Here is a 24,699-nt window from a genome sequence, read left to right as displayed (position 1 = left end):
GATACGTACGTAGTTTAAAAAAAGAAAATCCCTAGCATTTGTATGCGTAATGCCTTAAAGACGAAGAAAGGCGATGGGAGCGCGCAGCTGTCGCGTCCCCGTAAGCCGAACACCGATACATCGTGTGCGAGCATTCGTCACGTTGACTGACATTCAATTACCAAGCTCAAGCTTACGCAAAGGTCGCCCAGTGAAGCCTGCCCGGCTAATGAATGTAGTGCATTGAGCAACTAACCCTGGCCACACATTTGCACCAACGTCCATGTTTAATACCTAGGTTGATGTATGACATTTTTGCACCAACATTAGCAATTTTTCATGGCAAATTGTTCATCAATAAAGTAATATACATAAGTATGACACTTTTAAGCCAACGTTGGCAATTTTTCATGGCAAATAATTAGACCTACTTAGAGTAATGACTAATGGTAGATGGATAACCTTTCAAACTCTCATTTACTTTTTAATTGATGATCGAGGCGTGACAGTTTATAAGTTTACACCGGTGGGGACTTGGTCAACTTTTAACGATTTATCTTTGTGATTATGTTGCATGGTCGTGACGATTTCTATAAAATAGGAAACAACATCTGTTAGCATTTGAAAAATTCTTGCACTGTTAGGAAGCCACACTATTACTAAGTAACATAGGCTAGTTTATATCGGGATAGGGAAGAAGCTCTCTTGGGACATGGGTGAAACCTGATGAAGCTCAACAATTACGACTTACCTTAGCCACCTTAATTAATTACTAATTAAATTGTCTTTCGCATCCAGAGTCGACTGATGCTGGTTGGCGAATGCGTGCCAGCGTCATGTGACATGAAAGCTGTCACCTCGCTGCTGGGCGCTGCAGAGGGCGCTGCGTCTGCTCTAGCTTCAACGGCTGGCCTTCAGGCTTCCTTCACCACGATCAGCTTGAGACCAGTCCCTGGAAACTATGACCTGTTCGCAGACCCTAAGCTGCAAATACTTGGGTAAGTTGGCATGAAATTCAACATAAGTAAATACTTAATAGCTAGTTTGGCCGGTTACTGCTCTAAAATCTCTGATAATCAATCAGGATCTTATCTGACAAATAAACCAAAAGTTTTGGTTGCACTGGTCTCGGATAGAAATATTTGGTAGAAATTATAAGCAGCCGTTTGTTTCAGATAATTATCAGATAGGGTACTAACCTAACTGACTCTTTAACGGTAACCAGTGAAACCAGGCCTTAGAACATGAATTTATAACAATGTTATGTTAAGCCTATGGCTAAGCCCTGAATTTCGTAAGGTGTTTAAATTGCCTTTTAAAAGAGCTTTTTATTTCATAAGCTCTGTTTGGTTAGCATAACGTACGCACCTACCTACTTAACTGGGATTATTTGTACATTTTACGTGGTACATATGTTTAAGTTCTCCTAACTATGTAAATACTTGTGATTGTTGACACCGATTTAGCTTGAAAGTAAACTAAGATTATACTAATGCAAGGTCCTTATTTAGATGGCGATGTCTAAACATTATGAGATGCAATCATTAGAGTTTTGAACGTGGCTTACCTTGAGGTAATGCTGGCTTATTATGATTGTGGTAATTGAGCTGCTGCTTTAGACAGATTTAAGATTTAATAGTAGGATTAGGAGAATGGTGCGTTAAACGATATGTCACAACTACAATATTTTTGAGAATAAATCTAAAAATATTTGTATTACATGCAATTTATGTCAAATTCTTGTTTATTAGGAAATAACAAATGATAGTTAAAGTTATTTAGATATTTTCACAAAGTCAAGATCCTATATAAGGGAAAAATGATGAGGTAATGTTATACTATGAACCATGCCTATCTAGTGTGATGAATGAATTAATATAATAAAATATAAGCGGTTACTGAAATATTTACTGATTGAAAAAGTTAAATTTAAGTTTCAAAGAACAAGTGCCTAACAAAACTGGAGTATTTTTTTTTTATCTCTACCTATGTTAAGAAGGTTTAGTACCTATACAAAATCATAACTGCGTCGTGTATAACATCAACTGTAACTAAATAGGTTTCTAATTATACAATGAGCTCGGAAGCTATCTGTAGCTAGCTATCAACCTAATTAATTAATTCGTCGCCCGTCGCTGGCTATGGCATATTACGTGTAAAATTATGCGAGTCACTGAACCTTATCTTGTCATTTGATATAGGTAGTTATGTGTAATTTATCTAAAGACATTAGAATATGATCAATTTAGATAATCACCTAATCATATCCCAAAATGTTTGCTGTGAGAAGGAATCTCGGAATTCGAAGTTTGAATTGAAGTTTGAAGCTTGTTTATTCATAAATGAAAAACTAATGTTTAAAAAAAAACTTCACATATTTAAAGGAGATGGCCAAATTTTCATAGAAAAAAAACCCAGATTCGACAGCAATGAAATGGTTACCAATAGGTTCCTTATGATAGACCTTTGATGGTGCCAAAAAATCCAGCCTGAAATCCATGGGGTATAGGAGCTATTTCATAATATAGTTAAAATAGGTTATGTTGAATTAATGTTTATTTTAAAGATTATTAACATCAAGGAACATAAAAAAGCAAAGTAAACTAATATTTTACAAGCCAATAGTAATAACCCCATGGTTTCCGAGTTGGCCTAGTGATTAAAAGGTCTTGTATGTAACCACTCCAGATACGATTAAGCACCGACCTTACCTACTTGGAGAGGTTTCGCAGTTATATGCAACCTTCACAACTGGCTATGAAACGTTTTTTTCAGAAATTGTCTTTGAAAATCGCGCCATGTGACATTGTCAAATATAACAAATGACTTAGCAATGCAAAACGGTCCAATCACGAGCCTGCATTCAACTTCTAATGAACATCAAACAGTAAAAGTAAACTTTTTTGTGAACTAAAATCTTGATCGAAAAAACGTTGTAAAAAGAGAACCCCATGGTTTTTAGATGATTTGAAATACTTTTTAAAATCCACAAATTATACTGAATCCAATCATACATATGAAGTTCCTGTCGACTCTGGGTGTTTTTTTGGCCATCTCCTTTCGAATGTGATGAAAGTAAAAAAAAAACAAATTACATTTTGGCGTAAAATGCACAACAAAAATGCTCAGTTATTTATTAATCAATGCCATGGCCACAAATAAATAGTTTTAAATACAAAAATATGTATATATTTTTTTTTAACAACTAATAAAATCATATTTTTTTATATAGTACCTAAGAATGAATTAAAAGTTTTAACTATTGCTGGTTAACTAGGCTGTATGGCTGTAATGCCTTTGCTAACCTGCTTAAGTATAAAAAGAAAACAGTATTATGCCGCCATTTAGATATTTTCTGTATCTAATAATACAAAAGCTAACTATTTTTTATTAATCTTTTCTTCTCCAAAGGGTCTAAAATATGTAAGTGATTTAAATAAATACCATAATCAGTTTCATTCAATACACACGTTTGATAGCATGTCACAATTTTTTAAATCTTTAACTGGGTATGTATTTACATCATATAAATTTTATAAAATAGGTTTCGCTTTGCCATTTCATTATAATTATCGATTGGGTGACAAACAGCAATAAATTATGAAGATCTTAATTTATTTTAGCTAGTGTTTTGTTTTGCCACGTTCACACTTTAGCCGTCGTAAATAAACCTGACATCATTCAGTTTAGTCTTGACCTACAGTAATATCCAAAGAATTGAAAGTCACACATTCACCATTCCATCTCAAACTGTGTTTCTAAACAAAATGTATGAGCTTAGTAAGCTAAGGTCGACACTATCATTACTAAAGTAATAACCTTTACAATAGTATTGTTCGTATAGTCTGTCACAAAGAAAGACAGATGCTCAAAGGTCCACGACGAAGATGTATTACTCATGAGCTGTTTGGCAATGCGACCCTATCTAACAGCTATACATCACGTATGTACGGTCACGCATTTATCCCTAAAGGAAACGAAGGCACTACCGTTTAATTCTGCATTATGAAAACACGTAATAGGCATATTAGCGTTTTAGATTTAAAAATAATTCCAGGAGATAGGAATGGCAACACTGCAAGCAAAAGCTTAAAAAAGGTTAACATAGTTTTTTTTACCGTTTGTGAAAAGTTAATGCGAAGTTTGTAGCTGTTTCGTAGTTCAAACAGTGAGTAGGTATGCCAAAATACTAGTTGTTAAGCAAGGTTTTGAACGAGCGCCAAGAATCTTGTTAAAGCCTCCTCTGGTCCTCACACAGTTTGCATGATAACAAGTGCTTGGAAGCTGTTCAATTTTAAATCACATCACGAGTTTTCTACTAATAATTTCGCTAAAGATTTTGAACGTAAGAATTTTAGAACATTTTACTTCCTAGCGTATTGGCTTTGGCAACATCTGGAGTGAATTTAATATCTGAAAATCTAGTTTTGCTATATTTATGGCTTGTTTACAGGACGGTGGTGACCCTGGTGGGAGTGCTGATGCTCTTGGCGTCTTTGTACGAGGGCTACCTGGAGCGCAAGTACCGGATGGCCAAGGAGTCCCGTGATCAGGAGCTGGGGAACGACGCCAACCATAAACAACCTGTTGGTACTTTCGTTTATAATATTCTTTTTTTAAGTATATATTATATTTTATTTTATTCGAAAGAAAAATCAACTTTGCCAGGATATTTTAAGTTAAACAAGCCGTGTGATTATATATGGCGCGTAACGAGGAAAACGCTCATCTCAGGTTGAAAGTTCCCCGTGTTTTTCAGCCACCGCTGCCATACAAATTAATTTGATATAAGCCTAAAAACAAACTTGACCGACCGGCATTGTGCGGTCGACAAAACAGTAAAGGGACATTTATTATTAAACCGAAAAGTTCGCTCACTTCAGCCACTCAAATATTAAAATCTCGGAACTTTTTAACAGGAATTATTGAATTTTTATTAAGTCTTTTGTAAAGCTCACATTCTATAAAAAGCGAAAAAAGTTTAATAAAAGGCGGCGAGTTTGTACCTAATAATATCTGTACTTTTCAGCACTTTTTTCAGTTTAATATCAATTCGCTTACAAAACCCAACCCAATAAACAATTTAATGAATGTTTAACCAAACCGAAAAATCTTCCGAAATATTTAATAACCTGATATCAAACGTGTATTGTAGCATAGAAAGTCATCGACCCGGTTAACCGGGGCATCACGTCAACTGCCCGGGTAAACGACGCCCTTGTAATACTCAATATTTTGTCGACATTTTTCACATATCACAGTCAGAAACACTGCCGGCTTTAATATTCCAATTAACAGCCGAATATTGGACAAACCATTATTCCATTATAATAGTAGAGGCAGAAATTAATTACGAACAGCCAAATTATGTCGGCATACTCATTGTTTCACGCTTTCGATCAAACAAAGTCTAGCTCAACATTGTAATTGCTTTTAAATTAAGTGTTGGGTAGATGGATCGCATTAATTAAGATTACACCAAGACGTATAATCGTTTTCTATCTCCAAGGTATCATGTAAAGTGTGACCAAGGAAGAGGCTGTGCAAATATACGAGAGATGCTTACGATGCTGATAAAAACAGCATATGGATTAAATCTCGTAGCTAGATTTGTTACTATCATTTTCATTGACTTTTATCTCATCAACACAATAATCAGTTATTATTAGAAATTCAGGCAATAGAATGGAAATAGATAAACCACCGCTATAATTGGATATCTGATATTTACAAAAGAGTTAATATGGGAATAGGGTTGGTAAGTCGGCTATTGTTTGTAGCCAATGAACAGTTCTGACGTCACGATATTTGCAGGCTCATAACAATGTGCCGGTAGCCGATGGGAAACCAGTGAGCGCAGACAATGGGGACAGAGACCTTCGCCGGGAAACTTGCGGTGAGTACCTAATGCGCTTTATACGGGCACCTCCATAACAGCTAAATATGTGACGCATAATTTTCCACTAAATGCAATTGTGATTTTCATAAAAGTTTCTAAGCCTACGGCAATTATGAAATAAGTTTGATGTTAATTACGACGATAATGAAAAATATACGGCCCTTTTAATGGCCTAGAACAAAGAAAACAGGACAATGAGCTCGCCCTGATGTAGAGACTCTAACGTAATTTATCTGTTTTCTTTTAACAAAATGAGAATATTTTTAAAATAATGAAACCGAGAGCTTTGCAAAGAAAGTTACCGAGAGGTAATTATGAAATTACTAAACTACTTATGCAAGGAATTATGCAAAGAAAATATTTAAAAGAACTTAAGAAACTTTCCACTTTGTTAGAATAAGAAAAAACTGCCAATTCTTCATGGCTCCGTAAATAAACTTCGTTCATAAGCCGACAATTAAGAAGTTTGAGAAAGTTGGAAGTCGCAAGGTCAAGGAGTACAATAGCTGGGAGGCATAATTTTACGAGCAGCTCTCAAATTAAAACAATGGTCTTGTATTTACTGTGCATAGTGTGTACTGAGGGCAGAACCAGTATATTTAGCCATAATGGATGCCTAAATTATTTAAACACCAGTCAGAATGGAATTACGTAATGAATTCCCTGGGCCATAAAAAGCGTTACTAGGTGTAATCACTAACCTGATAAATTAAACACTGTAATCATTTCCGCGGACTGGGAATAAGGGAGTTTACGTTCAGCAATAAACCAACATTACGTAAATACGTGGGCATTTAATACCTGATAATATGCTAGTAGTACAATATGCGGTGCTATGGAACTTAGATCGACAATTGTGGTGGTAACAGCATGTTAAGTAACCTTAAGTTTGTAGCTACACGGTTGGGCCCTAAGTGTGTTGATCTAAGTCGGGCCGACATTAAGCTGACGGTGATGGCTTCCCCCGAGACGACCTTCCACTTAATGAGTATTAGACTAAATTTGAGCTAATGCGACGAGTTACTAGCTTGGCAACCATTACACCGTCATTCCAGGTACAAGATATTACTGTTGTAAAAACTTTCTACACAGCTTGAACATTTCTCTCATACGCCAAATCTTTTTCACTTTATTTTATAAAGCATCGCTGCGTTTCGAACGATATTAAATTTGCGAAACAATGTTATCCAATAGAGTAGAGATCTATTGTTTGCTGGATAGCTCTCTAAATAAATAGCGAAATAAACAATCGAATACAATAAACAGGAAACAAGAATCAAAGTTATGTCTTTGTTCTAGGAAACGTACTAAAGGAACTTTGAAGTTGGTATCCTTTAGCGAAACTTATCTTTATTTCAATTGAAGTTGTTCTTTTCTGTATTCAGGAGTTTGGTCGGAGGTGCTGTTATCGTTTTCGATCCTGTCGAACGGGCGTACGATCCTCAGCACGGACCCTCCCAACGATGGGGCTCTCACATGTCTTCACGGAATGAGGTATTTTCTTTTATTGCCCAAGTTTTTTGTTCCCGTATCGGCTCATGTAAGTACATGAATATAAATGTGCTTTCCCAATGATTTTGTTTCGCATCAGTGTGTCCGCTTCCTATTTCAATCGTGAATCAATGCTTGTGTAAAGTGCATTTGATCTAGTATTTGCAGTAAAGCCTGATTGAACCGTAATCCGATATTCTGTTGTTCAGTTTTACGTGCTTATGATTGGTTTTGCTAGATAAATCTGAACTTAATAGAGTATTTGTTATGCCCGTAATAAATTCCGGTGAAGCTTAGTTCGCCGTTTGCGTAGGTATTAAATAGCGGTTAACTGAAGTTAATCTAACTTTACAAATTAGTTCCTCTTCAATAGCCTGTTCTGTATTAGGTTTCCTGTTTTATGGGATCGTTATATGTATTAATGATAATGTTAAACATAATTACATATACCATCTACCTCTTTTTGATATCGAGATAAAATCTGAGCACAATTGAAAATAAAAAAATCTGAAATAGGTGTAGGAAATTAACACTTCCAAAAAAATTGCTTTCGGACTGCTCGACATCTTTTGACTTCTCACATTGACAAAACTTTTAACTAAAATAAATATTATTAAGTAAAATTAAGAAGCCTCATACTACCCTTATTTGCAGGTTCATGTCAGTAATCTGGGTGATAATGGTGCACACATACCTGACGATATTCTACGTGGCCGACAACAAGACGATGCGGGTGATTACCGAGCGCAACTTCTGGTATCAGTCCGTCGGCAACGCCTCCTATTGTGTTGATACCTTCTTTGTTATCAGGTCAGTACTATAAATAGAAAAATCTGCTACTGTTTTGTTTTGGTTGATAAAACTCGGTTGAAAGCAAAGAAGACACTACCTATTTACCCACGGCATGCATTTATACGTCGTAGGTAGTTTTATGGTCTAATTAATGTAAACGGAATTTGAACATAGTTGACCAAAAAAACTATCTGTCTTCAAGGCATCATCATCATCATCATCATCATCAGCCTATCGCAGTCCACTGCTGGACATAGGCCTCTCCAAGTGCACGCCACTGAGATCGATTTTCGGCTTCTCGCATCTTCAAGGCATACAGTTTGGATTCTTAAGGATACTAGGATTGACTCAACATCAGACAGAAACCCTGAAGAGATTAGTTTGAGAGTTATATTTTGCCTTGACCTGCAACATTGTTCTACAGTTTTATTATTTAAGGAAAGCGGTTCTTGTTGCCGTATAAACCGCTGCATCCTAGATCCGGGGACACACTTAAATTAACATTATTATAATCTTGACTCATCGCGGATTTAATGGTTACGTGATTTAAAGAGACACTCGTTTTACATAACTTATGTAAACTAGGTTTATTTAATGCATTAACTTACTAAGAATTGGCCTTGGGAAGTATTAGAAAGTAAACACTCATTATTCATATCCTTGTAGTTAAAGTTCTTGACATTACACATACATTTGAAATACAATGTTACATAATTGCATCAAGGAGTCTGTTAGAAAGGCATTTTAATCCTCATAATACGATTTCATTAAATAACGGATACTGATATTTTTTATCCATATAAAAATCTTTGTAATAAAATTATAATAGTTTATATTGGTTTTATATTTTTTTAAACGATGTTTTCACTTTCTATTGCTGTATCATCATATTATGCTTACCACATTACCGTTTTAATTACTTCAAACAATTACTGGTGAAGTGAAATAGCATAATAAGGTACCCAATCTAGGTACCTAATTAAAATTTAATCCGACTTCAAACGCCCACACGACTGTTCGCACATTGCTTCACAAACATTTAACCACGAATGAAAAACAATTAATGCGTATTTAATCAACGATTAGCTGAGCTCCATTCTCTGGGGCCCACAGTCACCCTTATCTACTTTGATTTCCATCAAACTGTTTGACCGTCAAATCCAATTACGTCCACTGACTGAAAGCGCCCACCGCTGTCAATTTAGAATAGTTACAAAGACAGCTACAGATTTCAAAAGCCGCGAACATCAATTTCGATTCTCATAAAACCGTTTCATATCGTCAAACGGATAGGTGTACCTATGGATGTTGTCCTATTTTTGCGAACATGTTTGACCTTTTTTCTCGCATGTCCGGTACAAATTGACATGTGCCCAGCATGACAATTTTCATTACTGTTTACAAGAGAACAAAGGAACACGACAGTGTATCGTTGCCAGGGCACTATATTGAAGATAGAGCTTATCAGAACATGTGTAACCATAATTAAATTGCCATAACAAAAAGATCCCAATTTATTTGGGCAGTTCAAGCAGTTTGTTTTTCTTCCTTTTATGTTTCACACCCCTGTCTCATGGGTGTGAAAGGGTAACTTCGTACGTGTAAGGGTAAGGTGAATTAAATTAATACGGCTCACTTGGGAAATACAATCAACAAGATACGTTATGTTGAGGCGATATAGAAGATGTGATAAGTACTTAGTACAAAGGCGAATCGATACAGATAATTGAGGAAATCTTATCTTATAATAGAACCTTTAATTACTTAGTCCTCTTAAATCTAGCCGATACTAGTACGATTTAGGGCCAAGCGTTAGCCTAATAGTAATCCATTTCCGGCGAACGGCCCTCTCAATAACCTTTCTTACATCAACAGATCAATTGATACGAACCTTGAAATAAATGGATGTCTTGAATAACGTATTCTCTTTTGTTACAGCGGGATACTCGTCACGATTCTATTCTTACGAACCGAGGACAAAAAGGCCGCCAAAGCTGACCAGCAAGATAAACAGGACATCAACAAGAACCTTAACGGCTTCAGTAATTCCGCTCTCTCCATCTCTGTGATAAGCCAACAATCTTTTAAGGAGGACTTATTGGACAAGCCTAAGACCAGCGCTTACTCTATGGCAGAATTCGTGGCTATGATTAAATCTTTCTTCATTTTATTTTCATATCGATTAGTGAGACTTACTCCAGCTTACGGCTTCGTGATTGGTCTAAATGAGATTGCTCTGAGGTATACACACGACAGATCAGTGTTTGAGCCGGCGATATTTGACCACATAACTTGCGATAAGTACTGGTGGCGCAATCTGCTGTACATTAATAACTTGTACCCTCAACGCGAGATGTGCATGGTTTGGTCCTGGTATATGGCCAACGACACGCAGTTCTACGTAGTTGGAATTATACTACTATTAATTTCCGTTAAGTAAGTATAAGTAAATACTTCATCCAAAACTTTATTCACGAAATCAAAAAATCTGTTTACCAAAATTCTGTGATCTAATTTGTGTTTGCCCAATTTTCCACTACAAATCGAGTAGATTTCTTTGTGTGAAGTGCTAAAATTTTTTGGTCCATTTTTCCTTGAATACTCTTTTTGTAAAGTGAAAAAGTTTGTTTACACAATTCTTACAAGTTGTCTCAGGAACTATTAAGCCGATTTATGTTGTGAATTCGTTTGTGGAATTCTCGAAACGGTCTCAAGCAGCCGCGGTTCTAATGTAGTACTTTATTCAACAAGCTCCCTACTTTTCTTGGCTAACTTTGCGTATCGTACTTTCATATCTGTTTTATTTCGGCCTTATTTCTGCGTAGTCTTTATGATTTATGTATATTTGCAGACACCCGCGGTTCGCGATGGTATCGCTGGGGCTGCTAATGGTGAGCTCGTGGGCGACGACGATCTACATCTCGGTGTGGCATCAGTACAAGGCGCGGATACAGGAGCCCTTCGAGATGTTTGACCCGCTCTACGATAAGCCGTGGTCGAGGATCGGACCCTATTTAGTCGGTAAGAGGATTAAACATTTCCTGTCACTGAATGTTGATGGATACCTATCTAATAATAGAAGCACGAAAGAAGTTAGTTGTTGCTCGTCCATCTTTGTGAAACTAATTCCGACTTATGAATAGACTGTGATGGATGAATGTTGTAGCAAGAAGTATAATTAGTAATTGACTAAGTATACCCATCCATACCCGACGACGTTACGCATGTCGGCCATTCTCTCAAGTTTACTGAGGTTTTTATTATAGCTGTTTCGCAGAAGCTTTCAGCTTCTTAAATCGAATCAGCCTCTGAAGCAATCTCAACTTTGATAAATTATGAAGAGCGGACGGTATTGGATGACTGGACACTTTCTTCGTTTAATGGATCCGTGATCTGTCATTTTTCTTATTACGAAGTATTTCGAAATATTATTTGTAAAATGTTGTCAATTGTTGTTAAAGAAATGTATTTAAAAGAATTAGGTATCCTTATTTCATTTTAATAATTCGAGTGATTGTATTCTGACATCCATTTAACAGTGCACAACTAGGTCAATGTTAGATCAAATTGTTGTATTTATTTCCAAGTCTAAACATTCTACCTGTTTTGTATCACGTTTTGTAGAAAGTAGGTGTGACTCGCCAGAATATTTGCAATTTTATTGCGTAAAAGTAAATAATATTCTGTCAAACCTGCCAATAAATTATCATGCATAACACAAATTATGTGATATCAAAATATAATAGTTACAAAATAGTATGCCATATTTCACTGAATGGCGAATATTAAAAGAATGCCATTTTTCCTAATGTTTTGCCACAATGCTGGACTAGATTTGTTCCGCTGAAACTGCATACACACTACACAGTGGTACGTTTGAGTTCACTACACAATGCGGGCAAAATTGAAAAACGAATATTAAAAGAGCTCGAAATGGCCGCCCCAGCTAGTATGCAATAAAATAAAAAGCCTGTTAAAAATTATTTGGGTCGATACAACGGCCCGGCCGAGATCGCGCGGAATGCTCGACGCGCCACTGATTGTGTAGCCCTTCCCAACTCGGATCCTCGCGTAATCCCCGAAAATGGGTATTTTACTGAGATTTTATCGATCTTCCCAAAAAGCTATACGCTCACTTCATTTTGGTTTCCTTTCGGTGGTCAGTGAGGGAATCGTAAAGGGTTCGACAAAGCGTAAATGGTCGGCTGAACAACCCGATAAGTTGGCAAGCGCGGCCGGTTTCACACCACACGCGTACCCGACATCAACATTGATTGTTATCACTAAAACCTTGGCTTATCTCGGCAGGTTTGCATGCGAACAAAAATTTCCTATCTATTTCGGGGTTCTATACGGCCTATCTATAAATTGGGTGCGTATTTCGTACTTTCGACATGTTATTATGTAAATTGGACATCAATTTCCTATTGAGTCAGTTTAAGAAAGGCGGTCTGATTATTCTACCTCAATACACGTCGTATATGACTACCTTGAAAACCACTGTCTGGGAGGTAGACGGAAAGTAGAGCGGGTGTAAAAATAACAAGCTCAGCACGAGTCAGTTTGACGTAACAGACGCCTGGAGCCCGAGGTCGTTGAAAAATTTATTAGAGTTTTATTATAGGGAGGAATTACTTCCCTCTCGCCCTCCAGCCGTCTCATCACTGAAATTTATTCTCCTCATATAATATACAACACATGCGTGGATGCCTGTTCAAATAATTGTGTGTAGCTTCCGAGTGTAATTTCTGTGGTTCGTCTATTTATGAATGTTTACATACATTAAGCTTTGAACTGCTTCATTTCATATTCCATTTTGGAAACACACATTAAGAACTTGCATTTTGCAGCCATGAAAATTTGCCCAGAGAACTTGAACTAATAATTGTGAATTCCCTTCAAGGCATGGTGGTAGGCTGGTACCTCCACAAGACGAAGTGCCAACTGCGGATCCCGTACTGGGTGGTAGCGATCGGATGGCCGGGCGCCCTCGCCATCATCGGCAGCCTGATCTTCAGCATGGTGGACGGCTACTTCGAGGTCTGGCCCACTGCCTTCTACATCAGTGTTGGTCATACAGGTAAGAATTACGGCTCGTATCATCGGTTACTGATAAAATCACCGATATAAGGAACTTTTCTAACAGATAGCAATATGTGGCAGAAATTATAAGCAGTCTTTACCTGGCAAATAGCTTTAACTATCAGATAACTGACTGAAACTTTGTCGGTAGCCAGTGAAACCGGGCCTTACTCTTTTATACTTTAAATACGTGTCATAGCGAAGGGCATCTAAGTATTTACTTCAGTATCTGATATAGCTATTTTCACTAAGCATAACGTGGTAAGGTAATTTTGCATGAGCAAAAATTGATAGGCCAATTCCCACTTTGCTTAAACAGTCAAATTCTCCAATTCGTGTGCAAAGTATCTGAATCCGATTAGTTGGTGGAGAGTGCTGACGTTATCGCTCCATTAAGGAAAAGCTCCATATCTCCTGCCCTATCTAAATACCCTATTTAAAAGATTTTTTTCTACACTGACATAAGAACTTAGTATTATGTTACGGTCAGCATTAAAAAGCGGGTAGTTGATAACAGTCTAAGATATAGGAGACTCATTAGTGTAGCCTCACTTTGACTACCGCCGTACTTTCGACTTTAAGATTAAGTAGACAAAGTCGGTTTCTGCATGGTAGATACCCGAGTCGATCGACTCTAGTCGATGAGAATCGGTCACTGACAAAAAGCGACCACCTAAAGTAGGTACATAATACCCGAGTAATAAAATTTGATCAGATCGCAGAGGATCAATCATACTCGCTCCGATTTCATGGATTGATTTTTTTGTGGGAAATCTACGTTAAAGTAATGTAAGAAAAATGTTTTTTTCACTAATCTGTAACATATATCATAACGTTTTTATCGGTCGTCCGCAGTACCTTAAAGTTCTTTTATAAATAACGCTGCCGGATCGCAGCGCAGAGTCACCCATAAAATTCTTTCATCAGGTTTTATGCCGCATACAAAAATACGAGATAAATATTAAGTAGATCGAAGTACTTAAGAAATAATCATAGTGTGATAAAGTTTAGCTACGTTCAATATTTATGAAATGGATAAAAAGAGTATGACCGAAATATATGGGTTGTGGCTACGTAAATGTAGAATACTCGTAGCAGGAACTACGCCGTAGTTCGGTGCGTAGCGTAGTAGCAAGACACTTTGGGCCTTACTACAAAAACTTTAAACCCTGTTTTACGCTTGTCTAATAAAATTTTGGCTGCAAAATGAACCATATGTCAACGTCATAATTTGACATTTTTTTAGACAAGGCATAAACTGACGTTAAAAAGTTTTTGTGGTAAGACGGTTAAAAGTTTCGCGTCCATTTACTTGTTTAATTTATTGCTGTTTTGTGTCCAAAATATTTACTAACTTGTCTTGTTGTCCGAAAAACTCGTCTTGTTTAATTACTAGTAAAGTCTTGTAACTAACTTATTAAATGAACCACTCAAGCACTTTCATAAAGTTTGGGTCTAAACTTCGCTAATTGCTTTACTCCTTTATTGTTGTCAATGAACATTTAACAGTTTCATTATTAAAGTGTCTTTGATTTTATTATGCATCTACCTACTGCGAGGAATAATAATTGTTACTTCTTACATATTTCGTCACAAAGCAATTCGTATGATGTTAAGACGAAATCGTAAGATTATAATATCACTCCTACAAAAAGAAATTACAGCAAATACACGAACGTACTATAGTCGACCATACAGCGGATTTGATTTTAAATAGGCCTTTTGCAAATCTTGAACATTGCAAAATATTAAGACCGCACTGATCTATTAGTCATCATTCCTTTGGGAAAGAACCAGAAATAAACATGGAGCTGTTCTATTTATTATAACTTTATCACATATTTTGTTCCCAACAGCGTGGGGAGTAGCAGTAGCTTGGGTAGCGATCTCATGCTGCAGCGGGTACGGCGGGCTGGTGAACTCGGCGCTGTCGTACCGAGGGCTGCTGCCGCTCAGCCGGCTGACGTACGGGGCCTACCTCGTGCACCCCACCATCATGATGTACACCTCCTTCCTGCTGGATGGCCCTTATCATATGCAGAATTCTACTGTGGTATGTATTACATAGTTAAACTTTGTATCGTCAGCATAATGCACCCAGCGGATTCCCAAAGAGGAGTAGGCCTTGGAAGAAATGGCTGGACGACCTGGACGCGTAGAACCGCGATTAGTGGAAACACTCAAAGGAGCTAGAGGCGTGGAGACAAGACGGGGAGGCTTTTGCACAGCAGTGGGGCAGTCAATGCTTTATCCACGTTTTATTTACAGCCAGATAAATAGCGGCTAATCTAACTTTCAATTTCAATTAACATAAATTCAGAGATGTGGTATTATTTAATCGTTACGTTAGCTGATTTAAAGAACCTTTAAAAACCGACATATATTCTAAAGATACTTCATCGTGTCATACATACCACCCGTTATCAGGGGTGACACATTAACCCCCTACTTCACTCTTTTCAGCAAATATGGGCGTTAATTTACTACCATAGTGTCATGTTTATTGAATTTATTGTCCTACTTTATGACAATAGGTTAGTACGTTTGTTTCATTTTGCTATTAACTTGCAAACATCCAATGTGATGTCGTACAAAACACCAACTTTCCAACTGGACACACATAACAATAAACAATTGACTCAGAATTCCTCGTTTTCATTCCGTATTGAACTTTATTTGAAACATGAACCGCGTTGTTGTTTCTGTTAAGCCAAAGCGACCTTCATATTTTTTCTACATTATGAAAAAACCAACATTATAAACATTTCTTCGTTCTATGTAAATATCCTTAATTTTTCAAAATATGTAGTCTTGGTACGAATATAGAGAGTAGGTACATACCAAAATGTTAGAAGCATGTTTCGTTCATGAGGCGTGTTTTTTACTAGCACGTAAAGATAAACCCGTGTTCCGCTTAGCTATCTAGTGAATGTAATAGTCTAATAGGGCACACGCAACTGACTCACTACGTTTGAGGTATAAATAAAAATGTAGGAGCGATTTCACTGGGAGTTTCAGTAGTTAAATTGTTGTTCTTTTTCAATCAAGACTTTAATAAAAATAATCAAGACTTTTTTGACAAAAATACAAATTAGGTACCTATTACATTTTTATAATTACTAACGTAATGGTTAATTTTAGGTCGTAGTTCATTTTATGATGTTTTCCTACACCGAGAAGGAAGAACAAACAAAACTATGTTAATTTCTCATAATTACAATTAGTTCCAAAAACACATGCTAAAATTCAAATCATTCCGAAAATCATAGAAACACCCTTCATTTATTTAACGTCCGTAACTGGGAGTGACGGGTTAGATAAATACAGGATTCCACGAAGGAATTCGGGACAGCGAGATTAAACTGCAACCGTATCCTATTGCCGACATAAATCTCTCATCTGTGAGACAACGGTAGCATCAACATACGACCTAAAACTACAACATAATGAGAGATAAACATTTCATTACTGTCGCCTTCTGACGTAAAATGTGTCGTAAAGTAGGGGCTAAAAGTTACAATGCCCTTGTAGTCGAGTATACTTGGCAGGCACAGATTTATGCCGCGCTCTCGACATCCATTCAAACGTTGGCACATGAAAGGCCCTTGAATTGTGAAAAAACTTCTACCCGATGTAAAGTACAACATTTTTCACGACACGTGACCGGCCGTCATTGGTCATTCTTTTGTAAGTATTTTCCCCGAGTAATTGTAGCTTTTATTTGTCGCCACTCATTAGTTCGTGTCAACGTAACTATAGTATTTACTTACAGCTCGAGTTGGTAACTAGTTACTGGTCGCCCGACACCTCCTAATTGATACTTGAGAGCTATTTCGTATCGAGTATCTTGCAAACGAGATAAACCTATCAGGATAATTAAATTCTGGGAAACAAAATGTCGAGAGAAATACGAGCCTCAAGTATTCGTAATTTTAGATATTTACCTGTAATATCAAGATAGAAAATTCTTATGAACTGCTTGCAGTAAAGCCTTAGAATTCCTACTAAGATTTCCTTCGATAAGTACTGACTTCTCGGTAGAACCAATTTTAACTAATGCAATCAACGTTAAAGTGGAATTAAAAAAAAACTAATAGAACAAAGTTCATTTCCATATACCTATGTGTTATTTTATGAATGACTGATATATAAAGGCATAATTTATAATTGTAAATTATTCAGGAAGGTCATACTCGTAACACGGTTTTATCACCCTATAAACGTAAACACATATTTTATATAAGAGGATCATAATAATATGTCGATAAAAAGGTTTTTAAATAATGATCATGTTCGAGTGCTAATTTGGCTGTAAAATTTACGACCACATATTATATAATGGCTTTTATAATCTGCTCTAATGAGTGTAAAGACTTTTCAAGAGATTGCAACATCTCACAGAAATTTAACGCTTTTTAGCTTAAATGGAAGTTGCTTTCTCAAAGTTTGATAGTAATGCACTCGGAACTGCAGCTGCGACGTGATACAAAACTTAAGAACAACTATATTCCGTAGAGTATTGTGATGTTTCATAGTACGATGTAGTGCTGTTCTTAATGGGCAGGGGACGCCGTGCCCCTGAAACAACCTCGCTCACGTACACAGTTAATGTCAAAGCAAAACGCGCCATTAAACTTTGTTAATGGATGTCTCGCTTAAACTCACACAAACGTAGCTGCAGACCTTCAAGTATTTTTAGCCACCACCATTTATCAACACGATAGAAAACTGTCACTTAATTAAGTCAAAATCAGGAATAAAGTTGGGATGACTTATTACGTCGGAATTTATGCCGCTTCATCCCTCGAAGGGCTAACAGTCGCCCAGAAGATTTATATCACGTCGCCACCTCATATCAGGGAGTTAGTTGTTCGTACATTTTACTGTTCTAGTTGAAGGACAAGGGGGAACCTCATTCCTTAGTCAGCGCCCACTCAAGATTGAACATAAAATTTGTAGCAACTGGAATATCCCGAGTTATGAAATTGCACTCAACCCATAACCTGGATTTAACTTTTACGCTCTACATACAATCAGCTGAAATGCTCTCCGCAAATATCATTTCGGTGAATGTAGCCGGGATGTGTACGAAGTTTTCTAGAACTGTACTCAAACTGTACCTGGGAACGCTGATCGGTTGAGCTACTCTCAAATAAGATACATAACTATCTTATCTTTCAAAAGATGGCTTTTAAAAATTATTTTTGATATCAAATATGGAAAGGCCATATTTGATATCAAAATTATTTTTTATTTTTGATATAAAAAATAATTTTTATTCTTCATACAAAATGAACAACTAACAGCGACTATTTAATTAATTTAAACATAGACGCCATTATGGCAAAAAATAGTCTTCATAATTTTTATGAAAAGAGTTGGAGCGGGCTCTAGTTTCATGCTAATTATGACGTAATTAATGTTTATTTCCCTTTTCATTAAAGAGCACTTATTAAAACGGCTTAAAGTTGATCTACGACTCGCCCGGGGCTCACTTCCTCACGCACTTAAACCCTTGGCTCCCGTTAATATGATATATACTATTCGTACTTACTTTTAGTCACGAGCAAAGCCTCTTCAGACCCATTTACCCACTTTAAAAAATGGAAAAATTAATGTAGTTCTATTTATTTTCCATTTTATTAGACCTGAAGTAGAATTCCAACTAATTCAGACCACCACCATTTCTAATACGAATTCTGTTTTTATTTGAAGACTCGTAGATTTTTTTCTTGTGCAGATCACAAATGAACGACATTTTCAGTTTAGGTATTTAATTTTTGTATAACTTTGTTCACAGCTCGCGATATACGCTGGCTACGCAGTGATGGCGTTCTTAGCTTCGTTTGCCATTTCGCTAGCGTTTGAGGCGCCTGCCGTCCGACTTCTGAAGATCATCAGCGGCACTCCTCGCAGCAAGAAGAGCTCCTGAACAAACATGAAGTCACCACGGTTGTAGCATTAACACGCCAAAATACACGTGTTGATTACTTGCGTTACACGCGCACTCATTGATGCGAATCAATCAATTGTAAATAAAAACTTATTTTTATACCTTCTCAAAGATATCACTTACACAAACGTCAGAACGAAAATTCGATATCCGGTACATTTGGTGATTTAATTTCCCGTCTCTAGTAATAAGAAACCTTTTCCAATGAAGTGCGCTCTATCGAAGCTTTATTTAGGTTATAATTTAAGAAGCCCAAAATACTAAGGACTTAGTTACCAATAAAGACTTTTATAGTTACCAATGGGAGTTCATATCTTTTTATCTGTCGGATTTGAACATAAAGTTCGGCAAATGGGAGGCTATTGGTCGTTCCCGTCGCCGTTCGCTGTAACATGGATTCTAAGGGGTAATGTTTTACTGCTTTATCTATAGGCGGCACATAGTCACATGTGCGGTAATCCTGTGTGACCCAGTTACGAAGTTAAACACGTGCTTGCTCAAGTACAGAGATTTTGGCAACTGATTGAGACGCACTCGGAGTTAGTGTACCTGCACTATTGTATAACAACGAGTGAACTTATACGATGCGAGATTACGCGCTCGTGGATCAGATAAAAAGTTGTTGCTTGCTCATTTACTTTAACAACTTTAATTCAGGGATGATAATTTAACATGTCAATTATTCTGGTACTCAAAATAAAAATAGCGTGAAATTAGATAGTAAGTTTAAATATGATGCTCAATTAGAAAACGCTACATTATATTACGACATGTTTTAAGCCCCTACAGGTGGAACTGTCCGTCGAAGACATTCATGTATCTACTAACGTCAACATAAATCAATGTAGTGATTTCTGGAATTGTCAAATATGCCGTGTCGCTCGAGAATATGATAATTTATTATGATTACACTCCATAACCGCGCCTACATGCAATGAATCAATCATGCTGGCTCACCGCACGTTATCTCTCGCGCCACATCCATAAATCCTGGGTTCATTGTATAATAACTAGGTTCTTGTTAGGCACCCAAACCGCACGATACCGATAATGTTTTTGTGGCCAACAACGAGACAGACGCCACTTGAATTTATACCAACATTTCATCTTCAAATTATACTCGAATACTTCGCTACAAATTCTAATCAATATTGTAGCAGACTGTAGCTTACTTAAACGAAGCTGGTTTGTTTGTAAATGTACCATGTAAAACATTATCCCGTAAATCATAATTTAATTAAGGCCACAGATTATACATACGTTTGTAAGTATAATTTGTGTTTAATTTCGAGGACCTATTAAATATTTTCTACCTCTAATAAGTACGTAGTGATATGCTCAGTTAGTCCTTATTTGACGGTAGCGTAGGAGTAGGTCCAAAACAAACTTTGCTTTCGTTGGTAAGTTAGTACAATGATTTTGTTTTATGTATTTCTTATCAATAGTTAGCAAGGAGAGTTTAGCATTTAGGGTATTTTTACGGTAATTGTTTTTTTAACAAGTGATATTGCATTGAATATTTAGAGGTCCTTGATAACATGTTCATGTATTTTGTTATTTTATTGAGGTTCGGAAATTATTTCATATGAAATCTGCACATATCGGACACCTGATAATATTTATCTAGTTTTTGTTAAGGCATTATTCGTTAACGTTATCGTCAATGTTAAACCGACCTCAGTATGCTTGGGAATAAATTGTAAATATAGTAACATATTTGATCAAAATACTCTGAAATCATGTTACTTAATATTGTAAATAGCAAATTTTATAATAAAGCATTATTTAATTACTATCTTGTGTCTCATTAAATTCTCCTCAGCTCCAATACTTGGCGCTGTATACATGTATAGTGTTTCTATGTATTGATAATATTTGCGTAGGCGCCTAAGTTTTGATCTAGAAACAACAAAGTGAGACAAAGTCCTAAGTGATGTCAAAGCACTTAGACTTATTGCCTACTTGAGTCTGTTCACTTTGAGTTACTCAACGGAATGCTATAGACATTTGTTTACATATGGAGATGTAGGCAAGCATAGCACTTCACTAAAATAGGCGACAACATACTAAAGCTTTATAGCGTGTGGTTATTTTTGTTTTGCACCGAGACTAACAAGATTAAGTAATAGTTTACGTAAGGTCGTTGTCACTATTACAGTAAAACCTAAATAAAGTTACTGCTGCTATATTAACCTTTATTTTTTCCTGAAAAACAAAACCTCATTTCAAACGCATTACAACACAGTCAAAGGAATAAAACTAATGGGCTCAATGGGCTGTAAGAGCAAATCGCACAACGGAAAAATAATACCGAGCTCCTGAAATGATATGAGATTAGGGAAGCAGGCTTTTGTGCGACACGACAGCCGCAGTGTATGAAACGACAAAATAGTCGCGCGATCGATCCCGCTTGCTGCCGTACGCTCCAAAACCATAACCATCGGTTATAAAGTACCGATGTGCCGGTAAGTGATAACGCCGTAAAGAGTACCGATTTTATAAAAATATATACGATTCATGAATTTTTGAAGCGAACATAGGTAATCTTATATGAGAAGGAAGTTATTTTGAAAGAGTTTTGCATTTTACCAAAAAGGCATTTAAAAATAAAGCTGACTATTCTCTTTGATATATATTATGGCATAAACAATAATGGCCAATTAATTTGGTTGATAAATTCATGGCTATAGTTGGCTGGATTGCAGATTGAAAGGCTTAAAAAATACAATAAAAATAAATGCTAATAGAACTTACAAATTACACGCTTTATGTCGCATAACGCATAACATTGTCTCTACGAACAACAATGATATAAAATTAAAACTTTAGTCATAAAATTATCATAAAGATTCAAACTGCCATGCTAAAAACTATTTTAAAAATAAGTGTTATCCGTTACAATTGATCCAACAGTTTGTTGAAATTAACGTATAATCAAAGCCTATAAGTCCCAAGTATACCTATTTACGAGGTTCAATTTTCGCCGTTTAGTAAAGTTGTCCACTCATACTAATGAAGTGGCGGTATGCAGAAGAGGCGAAAACCGCGGAATTGATCCGTGATTGTATTTTATCGTATTCAATGAAGTACTAGTATCGCTAAAATCCTACATAAAAACATAAGTAGACTCAAATACAGATGACTGCACACCCAACTACCATGAAAGTGCACATCACTGGCTTTAAAACGAAGCATCACAAAAGCAACGCGAATTTAATCAACTTAAGAGATTGAAGTACATAAACTTTATTATCATAGCGTAGAACGCTCGTTACACGTTTATTCAGACATTGCCTATCTTTACCTTTGTGCTTGTAGGCGAACAAATACATTGTAATGCCGACGGGGAATATATTATCTGATTAAATTTACGAACTCACAAGTTTATTATACCTGCGTACACTAAGGCGGCCAACCGTCCCGCATTCTGCGGGACCGTCCCGCAATGCTTGACGAAATCCCGTTTTGAAATTATTAGTAAAATAGTCCCGCAAAACGTTGTATGCGTCCCGCATGTCCCGCATCCCTATTTTTCTACCACGCTTCTACACAACACGTGACAACACCCACCTGCGCGCACGCTCTACAGTGCAGGAACACAGATTACCTATAATATAATCTCGTTCTCTTTATTTCTACTGAACTCGTGAGGCCTAATGATTTTGAAAATAAGACATTAGTGCACGCTGTGACACGATATTGATAGGTTAAATTATAGCTTTTTGCTTACGGTTTTTATTTTATCAGTTCCGTCCGATCATTTTTAAATCCCCCCCCCCTTTTTCACGAAAGGTTCAGTCCCGCATTCAGTTTTCGAAAAGTTGGCCGCCTTAGCGTACACTTTACATTGTATGACTTGTTAATAGGAACTTTGCTCTGTAAGATATACTATAAATCTTGTTGGTTTTGGGTACATTCAAATTTGGTTACTGCTATACACAGAACTATTTGCTGTTTACAACAATTTATACCTTCAACAAAGTATTATATTATTTTCACTGCTACAGTATCGAGAAACTGTGTAATTTCCCAAATTCGTATTAAAGGTGAATCTCGCTGTTATGAAAATCGTATTGTCTTGTCTACTGTCCGAATACAAAAGGTACAATTATAACAATAACCCCCAAAAGGACAAAGAAAATCTGTGTGAAAGGGTTGAAAAAACATTTTTGTGGAATGAGCATTTCACAAAGCCAGCGTGAAACGGTGTGCGGGTCTGGTCCACTCCAAGATTCTACTAATTGCTTTGCCGCTTCCTGCAAAAAACTGGCCTGACTGTTAATTAAAGACATTTTTGCTCTCTTAATGGGGTCACAAGTAGTTTCATTAGGAAGAGCTCGCTGCACCAGGGTGCCAGCTACAGCTTCGACAACCTTATCAGGAATTAATACCTAGGACTGTTCAAATTTAAACCCCTTTATCACATCAGTTCCTTAATGATAATTTATCTTTTTGTCATTTTCTCCATCTTTTCCACTTCTCAGGTTATTTATGTCTTAAATAAAAGCTTACCCAAAGTAATCTTCTAGATTGTATCTTTGCAAATTTTATTTAAACTTAAACTTATTAAAGCTAAGATATTATTATAGCTAAGTTTTAAAGGTGTTTAATGCGCACAACATTGCTTTGTGTGGCATATCGCAAACAAAGGTGAACGAAGTTATCTCAACTATCTAGATCGGGTCAAACTTTAGAGCACAGTTTGTTCTACTTAGCGTTAGCAGCATCACTCCTAAGTAAATATTTGCCTTCTAAATTAGTGTGTCGACTTGAATTATTTTACTAATTATAAAAGGTTGCAAAGCGCTAGCGTGAGCTAATCAAAAATGTAATTTAATAAAAGGTTATAAATTAGTTTAGGCATATTTACGAGTGTAATTTAGGGCCAGTTTTATCTTATCACATATGTAGAATAGACTAAGCTTTATAAATTAATGAGTTCGTAGCTATAACGAAATCCACATGAGAAAGTGTTAAACCCAATCAAAACGAATGATAAAAGACTAAACCTGCTAAGACCACATAAACAGGCAGGCGCACATCCGAAGCTTTCACATCGCTATTCATCTTTGAGCACCGCCGTAATATTCGGACGCCCAATTTTTACCCTCGCCTCGGGCAAAGGAATCATTTTGCCTTTCACGTGTGCCGTGCTGGCCGAAATAATAAAAAAGTTATTCAAGTTTGAAATTATGCTACCTACCTAACATTAATGAGACTGTAGAATCTGTTGCTATTAAACAAAAAGATTCTTACAAATAGGTAATAAGTATTGACGCACATTAATGTAACGCCTACAAATGTAAATGTGTACAGCTATAGGGCGATAAAGTGATAGAAGTCACGTACTCTGACGGTTTACGAGGGCTCGACAATCGTGCCACCAAAACATTTAGAGTAAACTTCCCCACGCCGTTAATCGACGAACGTTGTCGATTCAATATCAATAGGTAGATTCCTTTCCTCTTTCACTGAACCGTGCGCCAAAGTTAGTGCTGGACAA

At 36.6% G+C, this 24,699-nt stretch overlaps 1 protein-coding gene across 1 annotated transcript in view; it reads left to right on the top strand.

Moving 5' to 3' along the window:
• The window catches only part of LOC110370844 (nose resistant to fluoxetine protein 6), a 57,168-nt gene extending 36,169 nt beyond the window's left edge, over nucleotides 1-20,999 (top strand). The window contains exons 4-13 of the mRNA XM_021326834.3: nucleotides 778-977; nucleotides 4,433-4,565; nucleotides 5,794-5,875; nucleotides 7,264-7,372; nucleotides 8,024-8,179; nucleotides 10,100-10,597; nucleotides 11,013-11,182; nucleotides 13,065-13,241; nucleotides 15,100-15,296; nucleotides 19,044-20,999. Of these exons, the coding sequence (XP_021182509.3) occupies nucleotides 778-977; nucleotides 4,433-4,565; nucleotides 5,794-5,875; nucleotides 7,264-7,372; nucleotides 8,024-8,179; nucleotides 10,100-10,597; nucleotides 11,013-11,182; nucleotides 13,065-13,241; nucleotides 15,100-15,296; nucleotides 19,044-19,175 (1,854 nt within the window). The 3' untranslated portion in view covers nucleotides 19,176-20,999. The remainder of the gene's footprint in view (nucleotides 1-777; nucleotides 978-4,432; nucleotides 4,566-5,793; nucleotides 5,876-7,263; nucleotides 7,373-8,023; nucleotides 8,180-10,099; nucleotides 10,598-11,012; nucleotides 11,183-13,064; nucleotides 13,242-15,099; nucleotides 15,297-19,043) is intronic.
• Nucleotides 21,000-24,699: the final 3,700 nt, after the last annotated feature.

The sequence above is a fragment of the Helicoverpa armigera genome, chromosome 5, assembly GCF_030705265.1.
Source record: "Helicoverpa armigera isolate CAAS_96S chromosome 5, ASM3070526v1, whole genome shotgun sequence".
NCBI lineage: Eukaryota > Metazoa > Arthropoda > Insecta > Lepidoptera > Noctuidae > Helicoverpa > Helicoverpa armigera.
This window is presented reverse-complemented; position numbering and strand designations above follow the sequence as displayed.